The sequence below is a fragment of the Rhinolophus sinicus genome, linkage group LG09 (genome assembly GCF_036562045.2).
Source record: "Rhinolophus sinicus isolate RSC01 linkage group LG09, ASM3656204v1, whole genome shotgun sequence".
NCBI lineage: Eukaryota > Metazoa > Chordata > Mammalia > Chiroptera > Rhinolophidae > Rhinolophus > Rhinolophus sinicus.
The window spans coordinates 30,140,346-30,160,326 of record NC_133758.1 but is presented as its reverse complement, the minus strand read 5'-3'; the positions used below and the strand labels follow the sequence as shown (position 1 = coordinate 30,160,326).

The following is a 19,981-nucleotide window of genomic DNA, read 5'->3' as shown; positions in this document are numbered from 1 at the left end:
AGGCATTCTGAAGCATTTCAGAGTCCACCTTTAGCCTTTTCAGCCCCGCACCCCTGGCTGTGTGCCCCTGTCTGTCAGAAGCTGTGCCTGACGCCTGTCCCCACCCTCCCTGGCCTTGGGAGCCGCTGCAAGTCTCCAGAGCCTGGTCTGGGTTCATGGATGTACATGGGAGTCACCTAGTAGAAATAGCTGTGACCTTTGAGTCAAAATCTCAAGGTTCTAGACCTGTTCAGCATTGCTCGGCTCTGCCCCCTTTGCCTAACTTTTCTAGAGCTGTTTCTTCCTTGGTGAGAGCCAGAGACTGCTGCTCGGCTTACTGGGAAGTGCCCAGCTTGCTCCGCATGGATGCTGCTGTACACAGCAGTGTTCCTGGTCTCCAGGGGGGCACACACTTGGATGCCCCTGTGCTCCTTGCAGACGTCTGTTGCTAGGGAATAGCAGCTCTGAAGTGTCAGCACAGGGGACCTAAAGCAGGAATGGCCCTGGCTCATCACCCTCCGTGAGGGTGCATGAAGGTGTGTGAGAACCATGCCTGTTTGTGCACATGATGTTCTGGATGTCTTGCTGCAAGAACAGCATGACTGTTGGTGGCCACCTTACAGGACACAGGACATGTTCATACACCAGACACATTGTGCTGTAGTATCTGCCTGGCCAGAGCATTTCTCTTAAACATCTGGGAATAATTACTCTCTGTCTACAACCAAACTGTGTGGCAGCCATAAGAAACTCCACGTTTAGGTGAATTCAAAAAATAAGCAGGCAGTCGCGCTCGTGTGTGCTCCTCTGTGAAAGGGGCAGGCACTAACTGTTTCCCAGGAACAGAATCCTGTTACCTTGAGTGCCCAACTGGGAAGGGACCGGAGTTGAGTGCTGTCACAAAAATGCCACTGCTTGTGACCGGAGCCACTGAAACTGTTTCTGGGACCTGAAGAAAAATTTGATTTTGACAATTTTTAAGCCATCATTGTAGTAGACTTTTGAGCTGTAAAGTCTCTCTAGATCTCAAAAGATGATGACTCATGACTGATCTGAATGTCACAGGTAATGATCTATAAATTCAAAACTTCACAGGAGATTTTCACTCACCAGAAAAATATGCTACATTTCAAGTTTTCATTGATTCCAAAATCTTGATCTTCAACAATCTTAGATTGAAAGTTATTTTTGCATCAAAGATTAGATTCTCCAGACTCTCAAATGAGCCAACTAAGAACATACCTGGAGTCATGTGCTGATAATATTTATTTTGGCTGCAGAAATGCCCATCCTGAAGCTGAATGAGATTTCAAAATACCCCATCCCTGGTTACAGGGATAGTCCTGTTCCAGGCAGCTGTGTATTGTGAAGAATCCCAGAAGAGGTGACAACTTCTCTTCAAACATTTATCAAACACAAATGAAAGATGACAGTATCTTTGGGTTTTTTTCAGGGAACCTATGGCATCCCAGATGGAAGTTTTTCCCTTCGGCTGTCTTCTGCGTTTCTGAGAGGCGTGGGGTCTTCTCAGGAGCAAGGGCAGGGCTTCTTTCTTTCTTTTATTTTTTGTCCAATTAAAAATGAACAAGTTGTAATTTAGAAATACATGGATGCCTGTGGATTTTTAAATTGGATTTAAAAAGCTGTGGTAAGGAGTACAGAGATCAGTCTTTAATTACAGCCCTCACCAGCTCTATGCTTTATCATGCCAGGTAGGGGGAGGCTCCACCGCTGAGCAGGGCATCAGGCATCTTATGATGGGTCTTCCTGTTTGCTATGGTGACGAAAAGAGGAAACCGTGGGGCAGTAGATGCTGACACGTTGACTTATACCAGGGACACCGGTGATCTTAAAGACCACCCAAACCTCAGTGAGGTAGTAAAGAGTATGGTGTTTTGTTGGGGGGTTTCAGCTCTTAGCTAAAGTAGGGCTGTCTGGCGTATAGTTCATACTTCACTAAGGGAATGGAGTAGAATAAAATACTCTGCTGATTTCATACTACTGATTTTGAAATCCTCTGATTCTTGAGAAGAACATTGGTGTTATGTACGGATAAAATTAAATGAAGAAACAGAACATTTAATCATAAAGTGTTTGAGGAAAAGAATCTTTGAGTCACCTGAGCCAGGGTCCAGATAATCATGGAAATGAGCCAGGTGGACAGTGGCCCAGGGGACATGGACAGCATGTGCCCTGAATAAAGGGTGGGTGCTGCTCAGCCTCGCCTCCCTGGGACTGGAAGGGATGGCTCAGGGTTTCCAGATCTTCCCAGTCTTCCAAACAAGCTGGAAACCTTGAATTTTATGTACAACCTCTTCTAAGGATTGGCAACTAACCAAAAATATTCAAAATGCCGCACGGGCCAAACTGAGTGCATCAGTGAGCTGCCAGCTTGCATTCTGATGTCCGCCAGCCTCCCTCATTCTACAGATGCGATAACCAGCGGGCCCCAGGATCTGCTGCCGGCTTGGTGGCAGCCTGAGACCTGGAGACCCAGCCCCTTGCCTGTAGGGCTGGTTTCCTTTTCTTTCCAAGGGCTATTTTCTGGGGCTACTCTGGAGTGAGTGCGATGATCAGGGTTTCCGGCTCTCAGGCCACGCACCCTCTAATGTCCTTGAAAGCTCTTCCTAGAAGTTCACAGTCACGGCCAGCTGGACTTCTCTGAGGTGTGGCTTCTGCTTCTGGGTGTTCATGTCACACATGCCAGGTGGAGCTGGATTCTTGGCCCATTTGTGTATTTTCCTAGGATATCAGTGGATTTTCATGAGGGCGATGGATTAATAGCTACACACTTGGACCTCGAGACAGACTCGCTCAGCATGGAGAACACTGACACAAATGTGGTGGAGTAGGAAGGCGGTGCTAGGGACTGGGTGAAGAGGAAAAAGTGCCAAAGAGATGGGGACCTTCTCCCCCCTCCCCCTACTGCAAGTTTCTGCTCTTGATCCTAAGCCCTCCCCTAGGGGAGCTAAGGTGAGGTATCTCTGGCGCCTGTTTTCAGAGTGGACCCCAGGCCCATCAGATCACAGCACCTGCATCAGATCACCTGGAGATGGTGGGAAATGAGCAGGGTCCTGAGCCCCTCCCACCCAGACCTTTAGAATTAGAATATTGGGGTTTGACTCGGAAATCTCTCTTTTAGACACACTCCCCAAAAGGTTACTGTGTGCACAGAAGCTACAGATCCACTGTTCTAGGCATGGCAGAGGCACTGGGCAGTAGGGCTTCTGCTTGACAGGCCCCACCATGCAGTAGCACAAGCAGATGACAGACACAGGAGCAGGTAGGCCCACTGGCCCCTTCTGTCTCCCAGCCCAGAACCCAAAAGGCAGCATTCAGTGGTGGCCCCAGGATAGTTTCTTGGGCGTGTGACCAGTGTTGTTCCACAGGGCCCTGCACTTGGGGTTTAATGCTGCATAGCATCACGGTTTTGAAATTCTTAATCATTTTATTTTTGCTTTTGTGTCTTTTAAGTGGAGGCTGATGGAACAACAGAGAGAGTGCTGAGGGCTCAGAACCTCTGCTCTTACATGGCTTTGCCTGCCTTTGCCTCCCCACCTCTCCAGGTTCTCTGCTGCAGGCTCCCCAGCCTGCCTCAGCCAGCGACTTCCACTGTCCTCTGTCCCAGCAGGGGCCTGGGAGCAGGCCTGTGCCCCTTGTGCTGAGTCGTGGGGGCATGGCTGTGGGCACCTATGAGGGTCTACACATGCCCAGTGAGTATCCCCGAGCCCCAGGAAACACAATAGTCAATAGCAAATACAACAACAACAACGCCACCAGGATAGGTCGAAGGAGAGACTGCTGAGAAAGAGTTTTCCCTGCTTTTAAAAATTTATTTATTTAGCAAATTTATTAGAGGGACCTATGTTAGTAAAATTATATAGGTTTCAAGTGTACATTTCTATAATACATCATCTATTAATACATATCACACTGTGTGTTCACCACCCAGAGTCAGTTCTCCTTCCATCACCATGTATTTAACCTTTTTTACCCTCCTCTACCACCCTCCTACCCTGTTACCCTCTAGTAACCACTAAACTGTTGTCTGAGTCTCTTTTCCTGCTTTTTGAACATGGGACCCCAAATTTTCAGTTTGCACTGGGCCTTGCAAATTATAAAGCTGGCCTGGATGACTGTATGTGTAAATCCTATTCTTGGTGGATCTATTTTATTGGTGGCTCACATTGTGTGAAATAATGTGCTTCTTCCCCTAGATCTTCTCTTTTCGCCCCATTTCACCAGTGCTTCGCTCCTATTGGAATATCCAAAGTCTTGCATTATATTGACAAATTTCTGTATTTTATATATGTCAGTGTTTTCATTTCAGTGAATGTGAATAACAGGGATTTCTGAAGACTAAAGCAATAATATATTTCAAATTAACTTGTCAATTTTACGTAAGAATTTTGAAGATTTTAAAGAGAATCAGAACTCTTATAGTTGCATGGTTTCTCTAATTATTAAGCATTCCACTTTAACTACATAAATTTGGTTACGTGGTTTATCTATTTAGGAGTGTTTTGCGCTGCCTCACTTTGGCAGGCCAAATAAGCAGGAGACACTTGAGACAGTGTGTCCTCAGTGAATGTTTGCAGAAGGATGAGATGTACTGGTATCTCAGCAAAGATTTTAATTTTTATTTGGAGGGATGAGGAGCTGGCAACACTAAACCCAGTTATCTTCAGATGAAAGTTGTTACAGTCTGTGCCTCAGTTGGCCATGTTCTACTTGAAACACTCTCCTCCATCGGCTTATAGAGAACAACCTTCTGGTTTTCCTCTGGTCCCTTTAGTCACTCTTCTCAGTCTCTTTTTCTTTGGCTCAGTCTCTAAATGTTGGAATTGCAGATGGCTTAAACCTGTGTCTTTCTTTCCTCCTCATCCTATATTCTGTTATAGCTAAGAACCAGTATCAGGAGCCAGGCTGTGTTGGTGCCGTTGCTTCTAATTGTGGTGATCTTGGGCAAGTTGGTTGGTCAAGTTACAGTTTTCTGTTAGCTTGTGTGCCACAGTTTTACATCAATTATAAGATGAGACTAAATAATAATACCTTCCTCGCAGCTTGTATGAGAAAATTAAATAATCACGTTAGTTTATGTCAAGTGGACAGTAAATGTTTTCACTGTTAAAAGTCAGGTATTTTGGCTTCTGCTTCTGGCTGTAAAGAACTAGCTTGTAGGAGACTAATACTCCTACCCAGAACAAACAGATAAGGTCGACAGAGGACCAAAACACATCTATTTGAAGGCACCAGAGAGCTCCCAAGGCAACCAGGACTTGGGAGGCCAAAACCCAGAGAGAAGGGAGACTCACTGAGTTAAAACTTAATGGGTCTGACATTCTAAGTTGCTTTTCACCTTGATGCATTTATCACGTCATCAGTGGCAGATGCAGAAACTACAAAGGCAAGTAGAAAGTGACTTGTGAGGAGGCCGAGATATTAAGCAAAGCTATTAGGAGTTTTATAGTACTGGGGAGAAAAAGAGAGATTAGAAGGTACTAGATGGATTGTAATAAATACTCTGTGCATTTTGTTGGGACCTCTAAAGATTAGCCCCTAGGACTAAGGGTTAACTGAAAACGGACTAGGTTTGCAAAGACTGAAACCCAGTTTTGAGTGAGTTCAGTCCTTGATTGGATTAAGGTGATCTACTCTACAGCTTGCCAGAAGCTAAGGAAAGTCCTCTCTGGAGAAAGATAATACCTGGGGCCTTGGAATTTTTTCATGAACAATAATTGTATTCAAATGTAGCTGGTATATCCAGAAATGTGACCAACGGGTGGGGACCATAGAAATATATGATACAGATACTAGAGTTATCAGATATGATCTCTAAAACAATTATGGTAAATACATTCAAGAAAATAGGCAAGATAGAGAATCTTAACAAAACAGAGATATACAATATAAAGATGCAAATGGAAATTTTAGAAATGAGAAATACAAAAATTAAGAATGGAGTAGATGGGTTCAACTGAAGATTAGACACAGATGAAGAGAAAATTATCTGGAATATAGGTCAGTAGAAGATTTTAAGATGAATTTATGGAGAGCAAAACATGGAAAAACTCAGAAAAGAACACAATAAGCATATGGGGCATAGTTCTAAAATACAGCTATTGGAGTGCCAATATGGGAGAAGAAGGCAAATGAGGCAGAAGCGATATGTGAAGAGATAAGGGCCAAGATTTTCCAAAACCAACAAATGACAGTTCAACAAGCACTATAAACTCCAAGCAAGACAAAAAGGTAAACCACATATAAACAATTCATAGTACAACTGATGGAAATTAATGACAAAGAAAATATTAAATGCATCCTGAGAAAAACAGGTTATCTTCAAAAGAACAACAATAAGACTGGCAGCTGATATTTCAACTGAAATGATGTAAGCTAGAAGATAGTGGAGTAACAGTTTGTAAGTATCCAAGAAAACTGCTAATCTAGAATTCTGTATCCTGCAAATATGTCCTTCAAAGTGAAGGGGTTATGACACCAAAAGCTCAAACAACAAAAGAAAAAAAAGGTAAATTATACTTCATGAAAATTAAAAGCTTTTGTGCTTCAAAGGACACCACTGAGAAAGTGAGAAGTCAACCCATATATTGGGAGTATATTTTTGTAAAACATATGTGATACAGGACTTGTATCTAGAATATGTAATGGACTCTTACAACTCAACAAAAAAAAGGACAAGTAACCCAATTAAAAAAATGGGCAAAGGATTTGAATGGACATTTCTCCATAAAAGATATGCAAATGACCAATAAACACATGAAAAGATGCTTACAATCATTAGTCATGAAGGAAATGCAAATCAAAATCATCAGATACCACTTCACATTTGTTAGGATGGCTATACTAATAAAAAAAAAAAGAAAAAAATAAGCATGGGTGATGATATGGAGAAATTGGAACTCATTGTTGGTGGGAATGTAAAATGGTGTAGCTGCTTTGGAAAACAGTGTAACAGTTTCTCAAAATGTCAGATATAAAGGTGCCATGTGACCCAGCAATTATACTCCTAAGTATATATACCTAATAAAAATAAAAATACATGTCTATACAAAAACTTGTACACAAATGTTCATAGTAGTATTATTCATAATAGCCAAAAAGTAGAAGCAACACAATGTCCATCAACTGATGAATGGATAAATCAAATGAATATCCATATAATGGAATATTATTTGGAAATAAAGGGAATGAAGCAAATGTTATATAGCATGGGTGAACCTTGAAAACTTTATACTAAGTGAAAGAAGCCAGTCACAAAAGAACATGTATTGTGTGATTCCATTTATAAGAAATGTCTAGGCACATCTATAGAGATGGAAAGTAGATTAGTGGTTTCTAGAAGCTAGAGGTGGTATGTTTGAAGGAATGAGGAGTTACTGCTTATGGGTATGTGGTTTCTTTGTGAAGTGATGGAAATGTTCTAAAATTGATTGTGGTGATGGATACACAGCGCTGTGACTATCCTACAAGCCAGGAATTGTACACTCTAAATGGTGAATTATATGGTATGTGAATTATATCTCAATAAAGCTGTTACCAAAAAATGGAAGTGTAATAAAGGTGTTTCTAGAAAACAGGAACTGAGGTAACTTGTTGGCAGCAGACTCTCACTAAAGAAATCCCAACAAGTTCTTTAGGCAGAAGGTAATGATCACAAGTAGAAGCACAGAAATGCAGGAAGGAATGGTGTGCAAGAGACAAAGTAAATATGTATGTAAATTTAAATGAATATTGACTGTCCCAAATAATACTATGTCCTGGAGTTCAAAATACGTTTCTCAATATCTCAAAAGGCATAGACCATACTAAAGTGGTCTAGTGGCCACCTGATTACCTGGGAAGTGATACTATATAGTAGGTTCTGCCGAATCAAGAAGCCATGTGATGGGGTAAATTACTAAAATAATTAATGAAAGAATATGTAATTAGGAATAAATAGAATAGTAGAAAGGAAATATGTAATAATAAAGAATAGTAGATTAAACCAAAAGATGGCAAGACAGGAGGAAAAAGGAAATTAGAACATGTAAATAAAATACTAAACATTTAGATTTGAACCCAAACATCATTTATTACTTTAGGTTAATAGACTTTGATTGACTACTTTAAGTTTGTCAGATTGGATTAAAAAAACTATATTCTACTTACAAGAGACACATCTTAAATATATATGGACACCAAATATTGTCAGTAAAAGACTGGAAGATAAACCATGCAGCGTTAACCAAAAGAAGGTAGTATGGTTGTACTAGTAGCAGATGACAAAATCTTCGAAGTAAGAAATATTAGTAGAGTTAAGAAGGAAGCCTCATAGTGTTAAGTTAGTCCACTAGGAAATACAAGTAAGTAAGTAAAAAAGTATATAAAAGTATATAAAAAGTATATAAAAAATAAGTAAATATTGACAGAATTGAAAGGAAAATATAAAAATTCACAGTTGTAGTGGGAAATTAATATACTTCTCTATATAATAAGCAGATTAAAAGCAGTAAGGATAGAAGATATTTGAGAATCCCATTTAACACTGCAGCTGTGGCGTATACATCCTTTCCACTGGGCCATAGAATAAGTTTCAAGAAATTTCAAAGAATTGTAATCATGCAGTGTATATTTTCTGGCCAAAGTGAAATTAAGCTAGAAAAGAAGAAAGACTTAAAATATCCAGATTTTAGAAGTTAGAAAAACCCAGCATATTAAATACAAAGACTGCAGAAGGAAGGAAATAACAAAGATATGAACAGAAATTAATGAGATAGAAAACAAACTTAAAATAGTGGAAAAGCAATGCAACCAAAAGTTGGGTCTTTGAAAAAACTAATAAGTGAATAAAGGATCTTTCCTAAACTGTTAGAGAAAAAAAAAATGAGAAGGCAAAAATTACCAATATCAGGAATGAAAAAGAGGATACCACTACAGATCCTCAGGACACAAAAAGTTAGCTGCTATCTTTAGGTACATCAATGTACTTGTGGGATTTCAACTGCCAAGTTTTCATTCATGCACAAAAATCAATTTCCCAAAATCTATTTCTCAATGTCTCAAGTTGCGTTAGACATAACCTGTAAAGACAACAACAAACTATCCCAATTTTATCCTATCTTCCTGCCCCCAGTAGCTTTTTGTTTAATGTTTGCCATGTTTGTAAAAGATACCATTGTTTATTAATTTGCTCAAGCAAGAAACTCAAGATTTTGCCCCTCTGTTGGATACCGCCACATTTGACCAAACATCAAGTCATTTTGATGTTTCCTTTCTTCCTTTCCTCTCTTTACCTGTATCACTATTCTCCCTTTTCCTCTTTCCATTTCCATTGCTTTCATGATGGTCCAAGCCATCTACAAATCACCCCCAATTCCAGCAGTGGCCTCTTCATTTGTCTTCTCCCTTCCATTCCCACACTGCAAAGCTGGTTTTGCATGCATCTGTTTACAACCATTTCATGGCTTCTTGTTGCCCTAGAAAAAAGTCTAAAATCTCCTGGGACCAGAAAGCTCCCCTTCTGGAGCCTTTGGCCTTTCTTCTTTCAGTGCCTGAACTACTCCAACTCTTGTCAGAGCTTGTGCATTCATCATACTTCAGCTCCCCACTACCTGCACTCCTTCCTCAATGAAAACAGGAACAGAAACAATAAAGGTGATTAACTCATCGGCCTCATTTGCTTGAACTGCCACCAATTGTTTGGGGATCTGTCCCATCCACAGCCCTGAGTGCCCTGGGACCTGGCCTGTAGTACTTATGGCTGGCTCCCTAGGACATGGCACAGTGCCTGGTGCAGCGAAGGAGCACAGGAAAGGATCACTAATTTGAATGATTGAAAGAAAGAAAGAAAGAAAGAAAGAATGAATGAATGAATGAATGAATGATAATGGATCAATAATAATCCTGAACCACAATGCCGACATTAGTTTTCAACTTGACTGAAGTGAAACAAAATGGAAAAAGGTACCTGTAAAGATAAGTAAATATCATCCAGATATTTTAAGAGAGAAGTTTAATGCATTTTTGGTTATTTATTTAATGATAAAAAGGTCTTTTAAAGAATTCAAATATTTTCCAGATTCTCACACACCCTTGGTTTAAGCTCTTAATGGGAGAAACCCGGCCTTTGTCTTTCTTACAGAATTTGCAGAGACCTTTGTCTTTGTTGGGTGAGCTGTGCAATTCTTTGACTTAAATAGAAATCTGGGACTTGATTTGGAAACTGCCTAAATCAATTTAAGGACATTGCTTCTCTCACTGAGGTTGGCGGCCTCAAATAACATGACTCATTAAAAGGTTTCTGAGGAAGTAAAATCCAACTGATTTCAGAGTAAATATATTCATATTATTTCATGACCCATATATGTTGGATCCTCAAAAATGTCCCTGTATTTCGTCTTAAAACTTTTATTAAAGTACCCAAGATGTGTATGTTGTTCCAAAGAGGCTAAATGGACCCATTTAAATGTTTTAATACGATTTGTTGGAGTTAGCCAATAGAACCTATTTTCTTCTGATATTATGTAAATTAGTTTCATTGCATCTTTCTCTTAAGAAAACCAGCCAAGTGTTAACTTGTAATTTTTAAATATGAGGTGTGATAAAAAAAATACATTTAAACATTGACGGCAGCTTCTGTCAAATAAAAACATTATGGTGTGTCCTCATCCACCTTATTCACTGGATCTGGCATCATGCAACTTGTGGCTCTTTCCCAAAGTCAAAATGATTCAGGATATCGAGGCAGCCACAATAGCGCAACTAAAGACACGCACAAAAGAAGACTTCCAGAACTGCTTCAGAAAGTGGCAAGAATGATGGGATAAGTGTATTCAAAGCAAGGGGGAGTATATTGAGGGGATTAATGGCAATGTATCTTTTCCTATAATAAATTTTTAAAAATTAAACATTCACCATATTTTATGATCACACCTCATATGTAAATTATCTCTTTATATGAAATGAATCCTTTTTTTTCCCATTGTGAAGTGTATTGTACACACAAAGGAATACCATGAAGGATGTGTATAGTTTGAAGGATAATGAAATGAATGCCGTGTCCTCACTACCCATCTTAGGAAAGGGCAGACGGCAGCCACAGCATGTGTGCCCTCCACCTTGTCCCTTTGAGGTGGTCATTATGGGCTTGGGGCCACCATAGCCCACAAAAGCTTGAATGTCTGAACCACGGTTTTGTGGAGGTATTATTTAGAATTGAAAGGGACATGTGGCACTGCTTGCTGGAAAGCCCTCTTTCCTAACTTCTTTTTTTGTGTTGTCTAAGTCCAGTTTCTTGTCTCTGCTGCCTTTAAAAGGAACCAGAAAGTTGAAGGAAGCCACAAGCTTCATGACTGCCTAACAACAGAAGCACCATTTGAGGGAGACACGGGTGTAGCTCTCTTAGGACTGACCCACCGCCACACGCTGACTGCCTTCGTACAGCTCTTAGAGCTGGGAAGAGCCTGAAGTGGGGTGCTCAGGGGGCTCACAGTAAACCCAGCACTGGAGCGAGTGGAGGCCCCAGCAGCGCTTTATGGCTGAGCCAGGGCAGGGCTGGCTTCGTGGGTGTGTGACCAGTGCAGTCAGAAGGGTGCTGTGCTTGCAGTTACTGTCTTGAAAGTCTTCATACTTTTATCGTTGGATATGCATCTTGTAAGTGAAGTACAATGAGATAATGAAACACGCTCTGGGGTCTTGGAGCCGCAGCTCACCTCTCCTCACCTCCCTGGGAGGCGTTTGCAGCTGTTTGCCTACTCCTCTGTTCCAGGCCTTTCCACCCAGCAACTGCTGCTGTGCTCTGTCCACAGCTGAGCTTGGGCTCCGGGAGGGGTAGGGGCAGTGCCAGCTATGTATGCTCTGTGGCATCTGAGGGCTGGGCATGGTGGTGGCATTCTTGCCTTGAGCTGGGAGTGTCATGGCTCATTCAGAGGGCACCTTGGTGGGGCCAGCTTGTCACCCACCACTGATCCAGGCACTGAGCACTTTGAGTGTGAAATTGCAATCCTGGCTGGCTGCCTGTCTGTTGTGGGTCTTTCCTCATGGGTAGAGGAGATTAACTTAAAACAACAACCATAAAATGTTGCTCACTAGTCTGTGGTCTCCTGGGCAGTTCCTCTGGTTTGGGCCCGTTTGACCCACCCGTGCTGAGCTCTCTCCTGTGTCTGTCATCAGCTGGTGGGTCACCTGGAAGCTTGATGATACAGACGGGACTCATTCGGTGTGTGGCAGTTGGCAGGCTGTCAGTGGGGGCCGCCGGAGCAATGAGGCGTCCTGGCGGCTGACTAAGGCTTCTTCGTGTGGTGGCAGAGTTCCACGAGCAGTACGAGAGGACAGCCCCAGTGAGCAAGTATCTTTCAAGTCTCTGCTCTGTCACATTTGTTTCCTTGTTGGCCAAAGCAAGACACAGGCCAGCCCAGCTTCCAGGAGTAGAGAAAGAGCACTTCTTGATGGAGGGAGCTGCAAAATCACATTGTAAGGGGGGCAGACTCAGGGACGGGAGGAGTCAATTTAATGACATAAGCAAATGACATTTATTTTAGGTTTATTTTTTTTCTTTTCGAAATCTGCATATATTTTCCCACTTCTGAACATTACCCAAATTACTTTAATGGATAGTCCTCGTGTATATTTATAGAACAGTTCTATGTAAGTCTATTTCAGAGTTACACATAAATTTTATTGCCTGGACTAAGGATCACTCTAGACCTGATGCCAAATCTAGGTAATGATTAAACCACCCCAGTAACGTGCCACTTCACTGGATGAAGGAAAGAAAAGAATATATAAATCGAGACGTGACATCAGCCTTGTTTTAGATGTTTGTTTTTTGTGTTTTTTTTTTTTTTTTTCCTTCCAGGATGGTGAGTCTGCCCTTTCTTTCTGAATGCAGTGTCTTCTTTGTAGGAACAGTCAAAAGAACCCCAGAGTGACCTTGTGCAAACTGTCTGCAGGGAGTGGAGGGTTCTTTCTATGTCTCCAGAGATTGAGGGCCCATTTTCATGGTCTGCTTTGACCCGGGCGGAGCCGCGCAGAATTCCAGGATATTTGGAAGGGTCCCTCTTGTAGATCTGTAACTGATTCTGCCCTGAGCACCCTGCCCCCCACCAGGATCCTGGCCACGAATTTATAGCCTGCAACCTGATCTGAAGTCTTCCTGCAGTGCCACTGTCACTGCCTCTAAGCCTCCCTAACGGCCGCACTTTTATAATAGCCCTGTAACGTTATCTTCCCAGTGGCTCCGGCTTTGTCTTATGTCCTGAAGTGCCCGGCTGTGTCCGGGCCACTGAACCTACAGCCAAGAAAGGAGTACAGGGTACAACCCTGCCAGGGGATCAGGGTTGACATGAAAATTGTTGGAGTCAGGAAATTCCAGGGCCCTTAAGTCATTCGGGAAGACAGTTGACATGAGAGGCCAAGGGAGGGGATCAGGTTGCCTCCGTGTAAGTAGGAATTGAGGTTCCCGTCAGGAACTGGTCTGGCAGGGAGATGTCTTGAGTCCTTCACTGCCTACTCACACTGTTGTCTTCTTTTATAACTGACGTAAGCATGTCCCAGACAAGATTGAAGAATTCATTTAGTGTACCTATCAACGGGTTTTTACAAAATAACACCTAAAGCTGACCTCCCCAAATATTGTGATTTTACTGTTTCAATGTGTCAGTCCAGCAAAGAAGCCTTTTATTCTTACTCCTTGGCTCCTTCCTGTGATAGTTTAAATGTGATCTCGTGTCTCTGGTGTAACGATGAGGAGGGGCTTGTGTGGGGGAGGGGAGCGGGCCTTGTGTGTTGATTTGTTTGGTGTCTTCACAGGCAGCCTGTGTTGTTGGGACCTGCTTTGGGCTCACGTGTCGCTAAGGGAGGCAATGCCTAACTTTGCCCTCTTCCTGTAGCCCCACTGTGAGGACTCCACACATACTTCTCAAGGGATTAAAAAGGCATAAACTCATCTTTTCTGTTTCAGTTGAAGGATTTGTTAGCACAAATGTCCCGATCATTAGGCAGGGGTAGCAGGGTTGTGACACTGGCTCAGTAAGTAATGGCAGCCTTTCTCCTAGAAGGGAGATGGGCTGTTTTATGGGGGATGCTTGGGTCTCAGGAGGCTGTGGCTGCTCATTATACAGAAGGAATACAACTGAGAATAAACTTCCACACATTTTGACAGTTGGTCTAAATGGCTTTCCCCCCCTCTTCTGTGTTCTATTTGTGTGTCATACTTACTCAATAAAATGGTCTTTGAGAAAAGGAAGTGTTTTTGTGTTCCTTGGTGCCCAGCCCATGTCTGACATATAATTTTGTTAAAATTGAGCTATGGTAATGCTAATAGTTAATGATGCCCTGAATGTGAGGAGAGGTATGATGAGAATAGGCAGTTCTGCTAAGCTTTTGGGATCCTGTTGTCAGGAGGCTAGGGCGGGTGCCGGGGGGTGGGGGGTTGTGGGGCTTCCTGTTGTGGTTTGGGGCTGGCCGGGAGCATGATCAGACAAACACTTGGTGGGCCAGGGTGAGTGTTGAGGAAAACCAGATCTTCACCTCAGGCTAAGAGAACACAATGGGAAGGTATGTGGTAGAGAGATGTACAAAATAGTCAGAGTTGTCAGTCAGGAGAAGGCTATATCCGCTGGCCACCAGGAACCCTACCTCTGCCCTAACTAAGGAAAAGAATGTAGGGTTAGTGGGGTGATGAGGGCTGAAAGCCCAGGCCAGGGTCTCCGCTCCCCGCGAGCTTCACTTTTGGCGCCACAAATTAATGACCCGGAGGGCCAGAAGTTGTGTCCATTGGAGCTGGCCTGGGTGGCTCGACAGGGCTGATTGATACATTCTTGGGGGTTTTGTGAACCTGTTGTTCAGTGTAGCCATTATTAAAAATTAAATGATATACGTGTACAATAATGTTATATTAAAAACAAAGAGAATAAGGTACACACTTCCAGTTATAACATAAATGAGTCATGGGGATGTAATATACAGCACAGGTCAGTAATATTGCAGTAACTTTGTATGGTGGCAGATGGTTACTAGACTGACCGTGGTGATCACATTATACAGTATATAAATGTCAAATTACTATGTTGTTTACCTGAAACTAACATAATATTATATGTCAACTACAGTTTAATTGTTTGATTACATAGTACTGCTATTATGCTTTGAGGTTTTTTTACGTCTCTTGTATCTGTGTGGTAAAAGTACTATATACTGATGAGCTGCTGCATATTTGTTGTGCAACTTCACCCTCAGTGATTAGCTTGAGATCGGCCATGGTGGGAGTATTTATACCACAAAAGCGTGCACATTCTGCCTCTCTCCACGCCGGAGCAGCATGTCCTCTCCCCACTTGGTTCTCTTGTCAGGCCCGAGTGTGGATCACAGTCCCAGAATCACTCCGACCCGCTCAAGGAGAAGAGGAGAAGCAGAAACTCTGTAGCCAAAAGCTTCTTTCTCCGGGCTCACATGTTTCTAGGGGCTGAGTCACAAGAAATTGTTGTGGCTTAAAGGGCTTTCATTATCCCCATCTTCCAGTTTGTTGATTATACGTGGGATTAGACATAAGCAAATGTGCTGATACTATCACCAGAACAGACCAAGTAAGCTATATTAGTGAATAACGTCTGTAGGAGTTAAAAGCTAGCCTGAGCTGCAGTGATCCCAGCTGTGCCCATGGTCCAATATACATGATAACAGGTCCAGTTCCTAATGGAATTTTCCACCTGGGAGTGATGAAGTCTGATTTCAGTCCTTAGGAGACGCTGGGCCCAGGAGATGCCTTCTGCAGGAAATCCTTTCTGTCTGCTGGTTCTGCAGACTGGGGGAGGCAGCTCCCTTGTGTGTTGCCCCCAAACCCTGGGTGCACCTCTGACACCATAGTACTGTGCGTTTGGCCAATTTGATTCCTGGGTTTAAATGCTTTCTCAGATCAGATGATCCATCTGTAAATGCCAGTCAAGAATGCTGAGCCTCACCAGCACGCCTCTAGAGGAACAGTTTGTTATTAGAGAAATAAAACAAGTGGATCAAATAGGATTAACCCCATTCAAATGATTTAACTAGGTGTTTCTTACAAATAATAAAGGACAAATTCCTTTCATTCTGTTGAGGATAACCAGAAACACGGAACGGTGGGGTCTCTACAAGAATCAGCAGCCTCTTAGAGATGCTGATTCTAGACAAGATGACAGTCTCCATTTCTCTTATTGAGGATAATAAGCAAAGCTTTTCTATCAGAAGACACTAATTCCTTGTTTGAAATCTCATTTACTGCAGGAGGATTATCAGGCATTTATCTAGATGTTTTAAAGTAGCTGCATATTTGCCTCCACTTTTCCCCCAATCTCCTGTCATTTTGCAATAAGAGCCTTAACTCACCAAGTAGATGAATAATAAGAGCCACCCTACAGCCTGAGAAATTAAGCATGAAGTTATATATTTGGATTTCCTCATTATGTGAATTTTAATCTTTGGTAAAATTAGTTTCCTGTAATTTTAAGTGTATTGACCATTCTAGATGTTAGGTGATGCTGGCTGCTATCACAAACAACCTCAAAGTCTTCATGACTCACCACTGCAAAGGCTAATGTCTTGCTCTTGTCACCATCCAGATGGGTCAGTGGAGGCTGGGTAGCAAAGTGCTCTCTTCCATGCAGTGAGTCAGGAACCCAAGCTCCTTCCATCTAAAGCTCTGCTGGTTTCTAAACTTCGGAATCCTCCTCTGGCTCCTGTACATCTGGCCGCAGGAGAGAAGAAAGGTGGATGGTTTGGCAGGGGTGTGATGGCCAGGCCTACTGGGGCCTTGTTCACTTCCACCCACATTCCATTGGTTGGTAGTCAGTTACACAGCCAAAGCCCAACTATAAGGCTGGGATATATGGTCTGTGCTTCCAGGAAGAAAAGGGAAGGGGGTGGGCAAACATGTGGCATTGTCTTGGCCACACCAGAACTCTCAGACGACATAGCTGCATATTGCAAGGTTGATATTCTCAAGTCCTTTGTATATCTCAGGCCATAGAGAGGATGCAGGGCCTAGTGGTTGAAAGCATGATCTTGAGTCAGACTGCTGGTATCCAAATCCCAGCTCCATCATTTACCAGGTGGGACATTGGCCAAATAACTTAGTCTCTCTCTGTGCCTCAATTTCTTCATCTGTAAAATGGGAATAACAATAGAATTTAACAGGGTTCATGTGACAATCAAATGAAGTAACTTATGCAAAATGCTTAGAATTATGCATGGAATGTAATTAATAACATATAAGTATTTGTTAAATAAATTTTTTGAAAATAAGACTAGTAAAAAGGAGACCTAATATCCTCTGTGGTATGTTGTAATTGGGATATGCTGCCATTCAAATGGAGAGTGTCTCTTTCAGTTCAATTGTAAAAATGTTTATTGAACAACTATTAATTATAATGTGCCAAGTATGACCACTGAATCTGAGTAAGTAGGCTTCTCACTGAGTCAAAGGAAACAGCATGTTTTCCCTAATAAATTTGCCAGTTTGACTCTTAATCTATGGTCACATCAACATTGTAATCTTGGCTTCCACCCCCCAAATCCATAGCTTATCCTGGGAGCCTCAGAGAGGAAAGTGGCATTGGCGCAGTGCCCAAGGGGCTCCTTCTTCTCCCCCATCCATGTCTATTGGGGCTTGTCAATGCCACTCCCTTAGTAGGTGTCATATCTGTCCCCTCCATATGCAGTTTGCTGCTAATCTATTTGTACTACACACTACCTCTTCCAGGTATGAACTGAATTTTGGAATAATGCTTGATTTAAACAAAACATGGGATTTCTCCATATGTAGTCCCCGTTCCAGGAGCAGGCTGGGCTTAATAGTTTTTTTCTCTTGTAGCTCGACGACTGCACGCTGCAGCTTTCCCACAATGGCACCTACCTGGACTTGGAAGCCACCCTGGCAGAGCAACGGGATGAGTTAGAAGGCTTCCAGGATGACGCTGGGTAAGCAACAATCGCCCCTTCTGACTGGTCCTAACCTTCCAAGAAATGGGGGTACATTGAGGCCGGAAAATATTCTGGAGAAACCACCATAGCTTTGACCTTCTCTTCACTCACAGTCACACACAAAGAAGGGAGGTGCAAATGACTCACCAGTAGTCACTGCAAACCCTTTTGCATTTTGAGTAACTCTTCTTGACAAGGCTACTCTGGTAGGAAAATGTCTGGTATAGTTTAATTAAGCATATGGTATTAACATACTAAGTTTCCTTTTTAAAACCAAATATAATGAATATTTTCTAGATGTTAGTGGATTGACAACTGTTTTAAACATTGTTTTTAATGATAACTTACTGGATATTTAGTTGTCTTGGCAGATGCCCTAGTAGATCATTTTATAGTGTGTCATCTTTTGAACTCATTACAGTGGAGAAAATAATTATTAATTATGTTAATCAACATTAAGTTATGTTTAGCCTATATCTAGAATGCCTTAATACTTCTGATTGCTGAGTCTGAATAAAGCAATATACATAAAAAAATCAAAGATGTGTACAGAAAGGGAAATTTTGTAGGACTATACCCATACAATCAACCATTCCTGTATTTATTAGATTATTGAAATAGCCTTCTAATGAGGCCCCCTGCCTCCTTTTCCATCTAGAACCAAGTGTATCTCTGATTTCATCACCTTCCTCCTCAGAAAACTTCAGGGGTTTCCTGTTGCTTTCCAAATAATGTTCCGCTATCTTCATCTGTGGTCAGGGACCTCCTCAAAAGTGATTTGTATGCTACCTTGCTTGAGTTAAAACTATATGACAGTCAGATGAATATTATCTGGGAATGCTGATTTCTCGTGAATGGCTCAAAAAATGAGGAAAAATGGGAACCTTGTTAGTGTTAGTTCCTACCTGACTCCGCTGTGTACTGATGACTTCCTGGGTTTCCCCTGCTTTATCGCCCATCACAATTTATGGTTCTTTCCCCCTTCATTGTCCTTCTCTGCTGCTAAAATTCTGTTAGGTCAGAAGTGGGCCTGTCTGAATATCAAGTGCCTGGCATTTTCCCAGCACAGTACAGGCACTTAGTGAACATTGGTGGCCAGGTGAATGGCCGGATTCCAGAATGGATTCCTGAATGTCACAACCATGAGCACCACGAAAACCAGGGCCCTTGGTAGGAACCAGCAAGGTTCTCTGAGGATGCCCTTCCTAGCTCCCAAATGATTCTAAGGGCCATACCAACAGTATGTGGGTAAACATCTGGAAAGTCCTATAGGCTGCACACATGTGAGGGGTATCATTATTAAGTCACATCAGATTCTGCTCATCATCATTTTGAAAATTAACATCATTAGACCGATAGACTTGAGGAAATTCCATTGCTATAGATTTTAACCATGTATGTGACAATGATATCCCTTTATATAAGATGTCAGAATTCAGGCTGGATGACAGTCTAATTGGATGACGAAGTAGCTCATTGATCCAACAGACCCCAGGCGTGTTATGAGTAGGTCATTGTCAACTTGAACAATGTCTCCAGTGGTGTTATGTTTAAAGACAATGTCCTGCTTGACGTTTTTCTGATCAAAATTTGAATGATTTGGAGATCGCAGCTTAGAAAAAAATTGTTAATATATTAGACACCAGTATCAAGAGTTAAAAGTTGGGAAGAAAATAACCTTTATGGAGCACGTGCTATGCCAACCACTATACAAGGCACCTTACTCAAGGTATGTTTGTTTGATAGTTCATTCTCTTACCAGTCACGTGGTTGGATGTTATTGTCTCCATTTCTCACTTGAAACAACTGAGGGTCAGAAGTTAAATTACACGTATAGGGCAGCAGAGCTAGTGGATGGTGGAGCCAGGTTCGCACATAGGTGTGACCAGTTCTCATGTCTGTAAGACATATCTCATTTTATTACACTTCACTTTTTTGTGCTGCCCAGATATTGCTTTTTTTTTTTTTTTTTTTTTTTACAAATTGAAGGCAAGGCCCTCTACCAGCAAAAAAGATTACAGCTCACTTTATTGCGAGACTTACTTTA

General features: G+C 42.0%; 1 protein-coding gene across 22 annotated transcripts in view; it reads left to right on the top strand.

Moving 5' to 3' along the window:
• Positions 1–19,981, top strand: part of FHOD3 (formin homology 2 domain containing 3) — a 433,462-nt gene that overhangs the window by 33,748 nt on the left and 379,733 nt on the right. For all 22 annotated transcript variants that reach the window (XM_074340106.1, XM_074340111.1, XM_074340113.1 and 19 more), the window contains exon 2: positions 17,825–17,931. In XM_074340106.1, the coding sequence (XP_074196207.1) occupies positions 17,825–17,931 (107 nt within the window). The remainder of the gene's footprint in view (positions 1–17,824; positions 17,932–19,981) is intronic.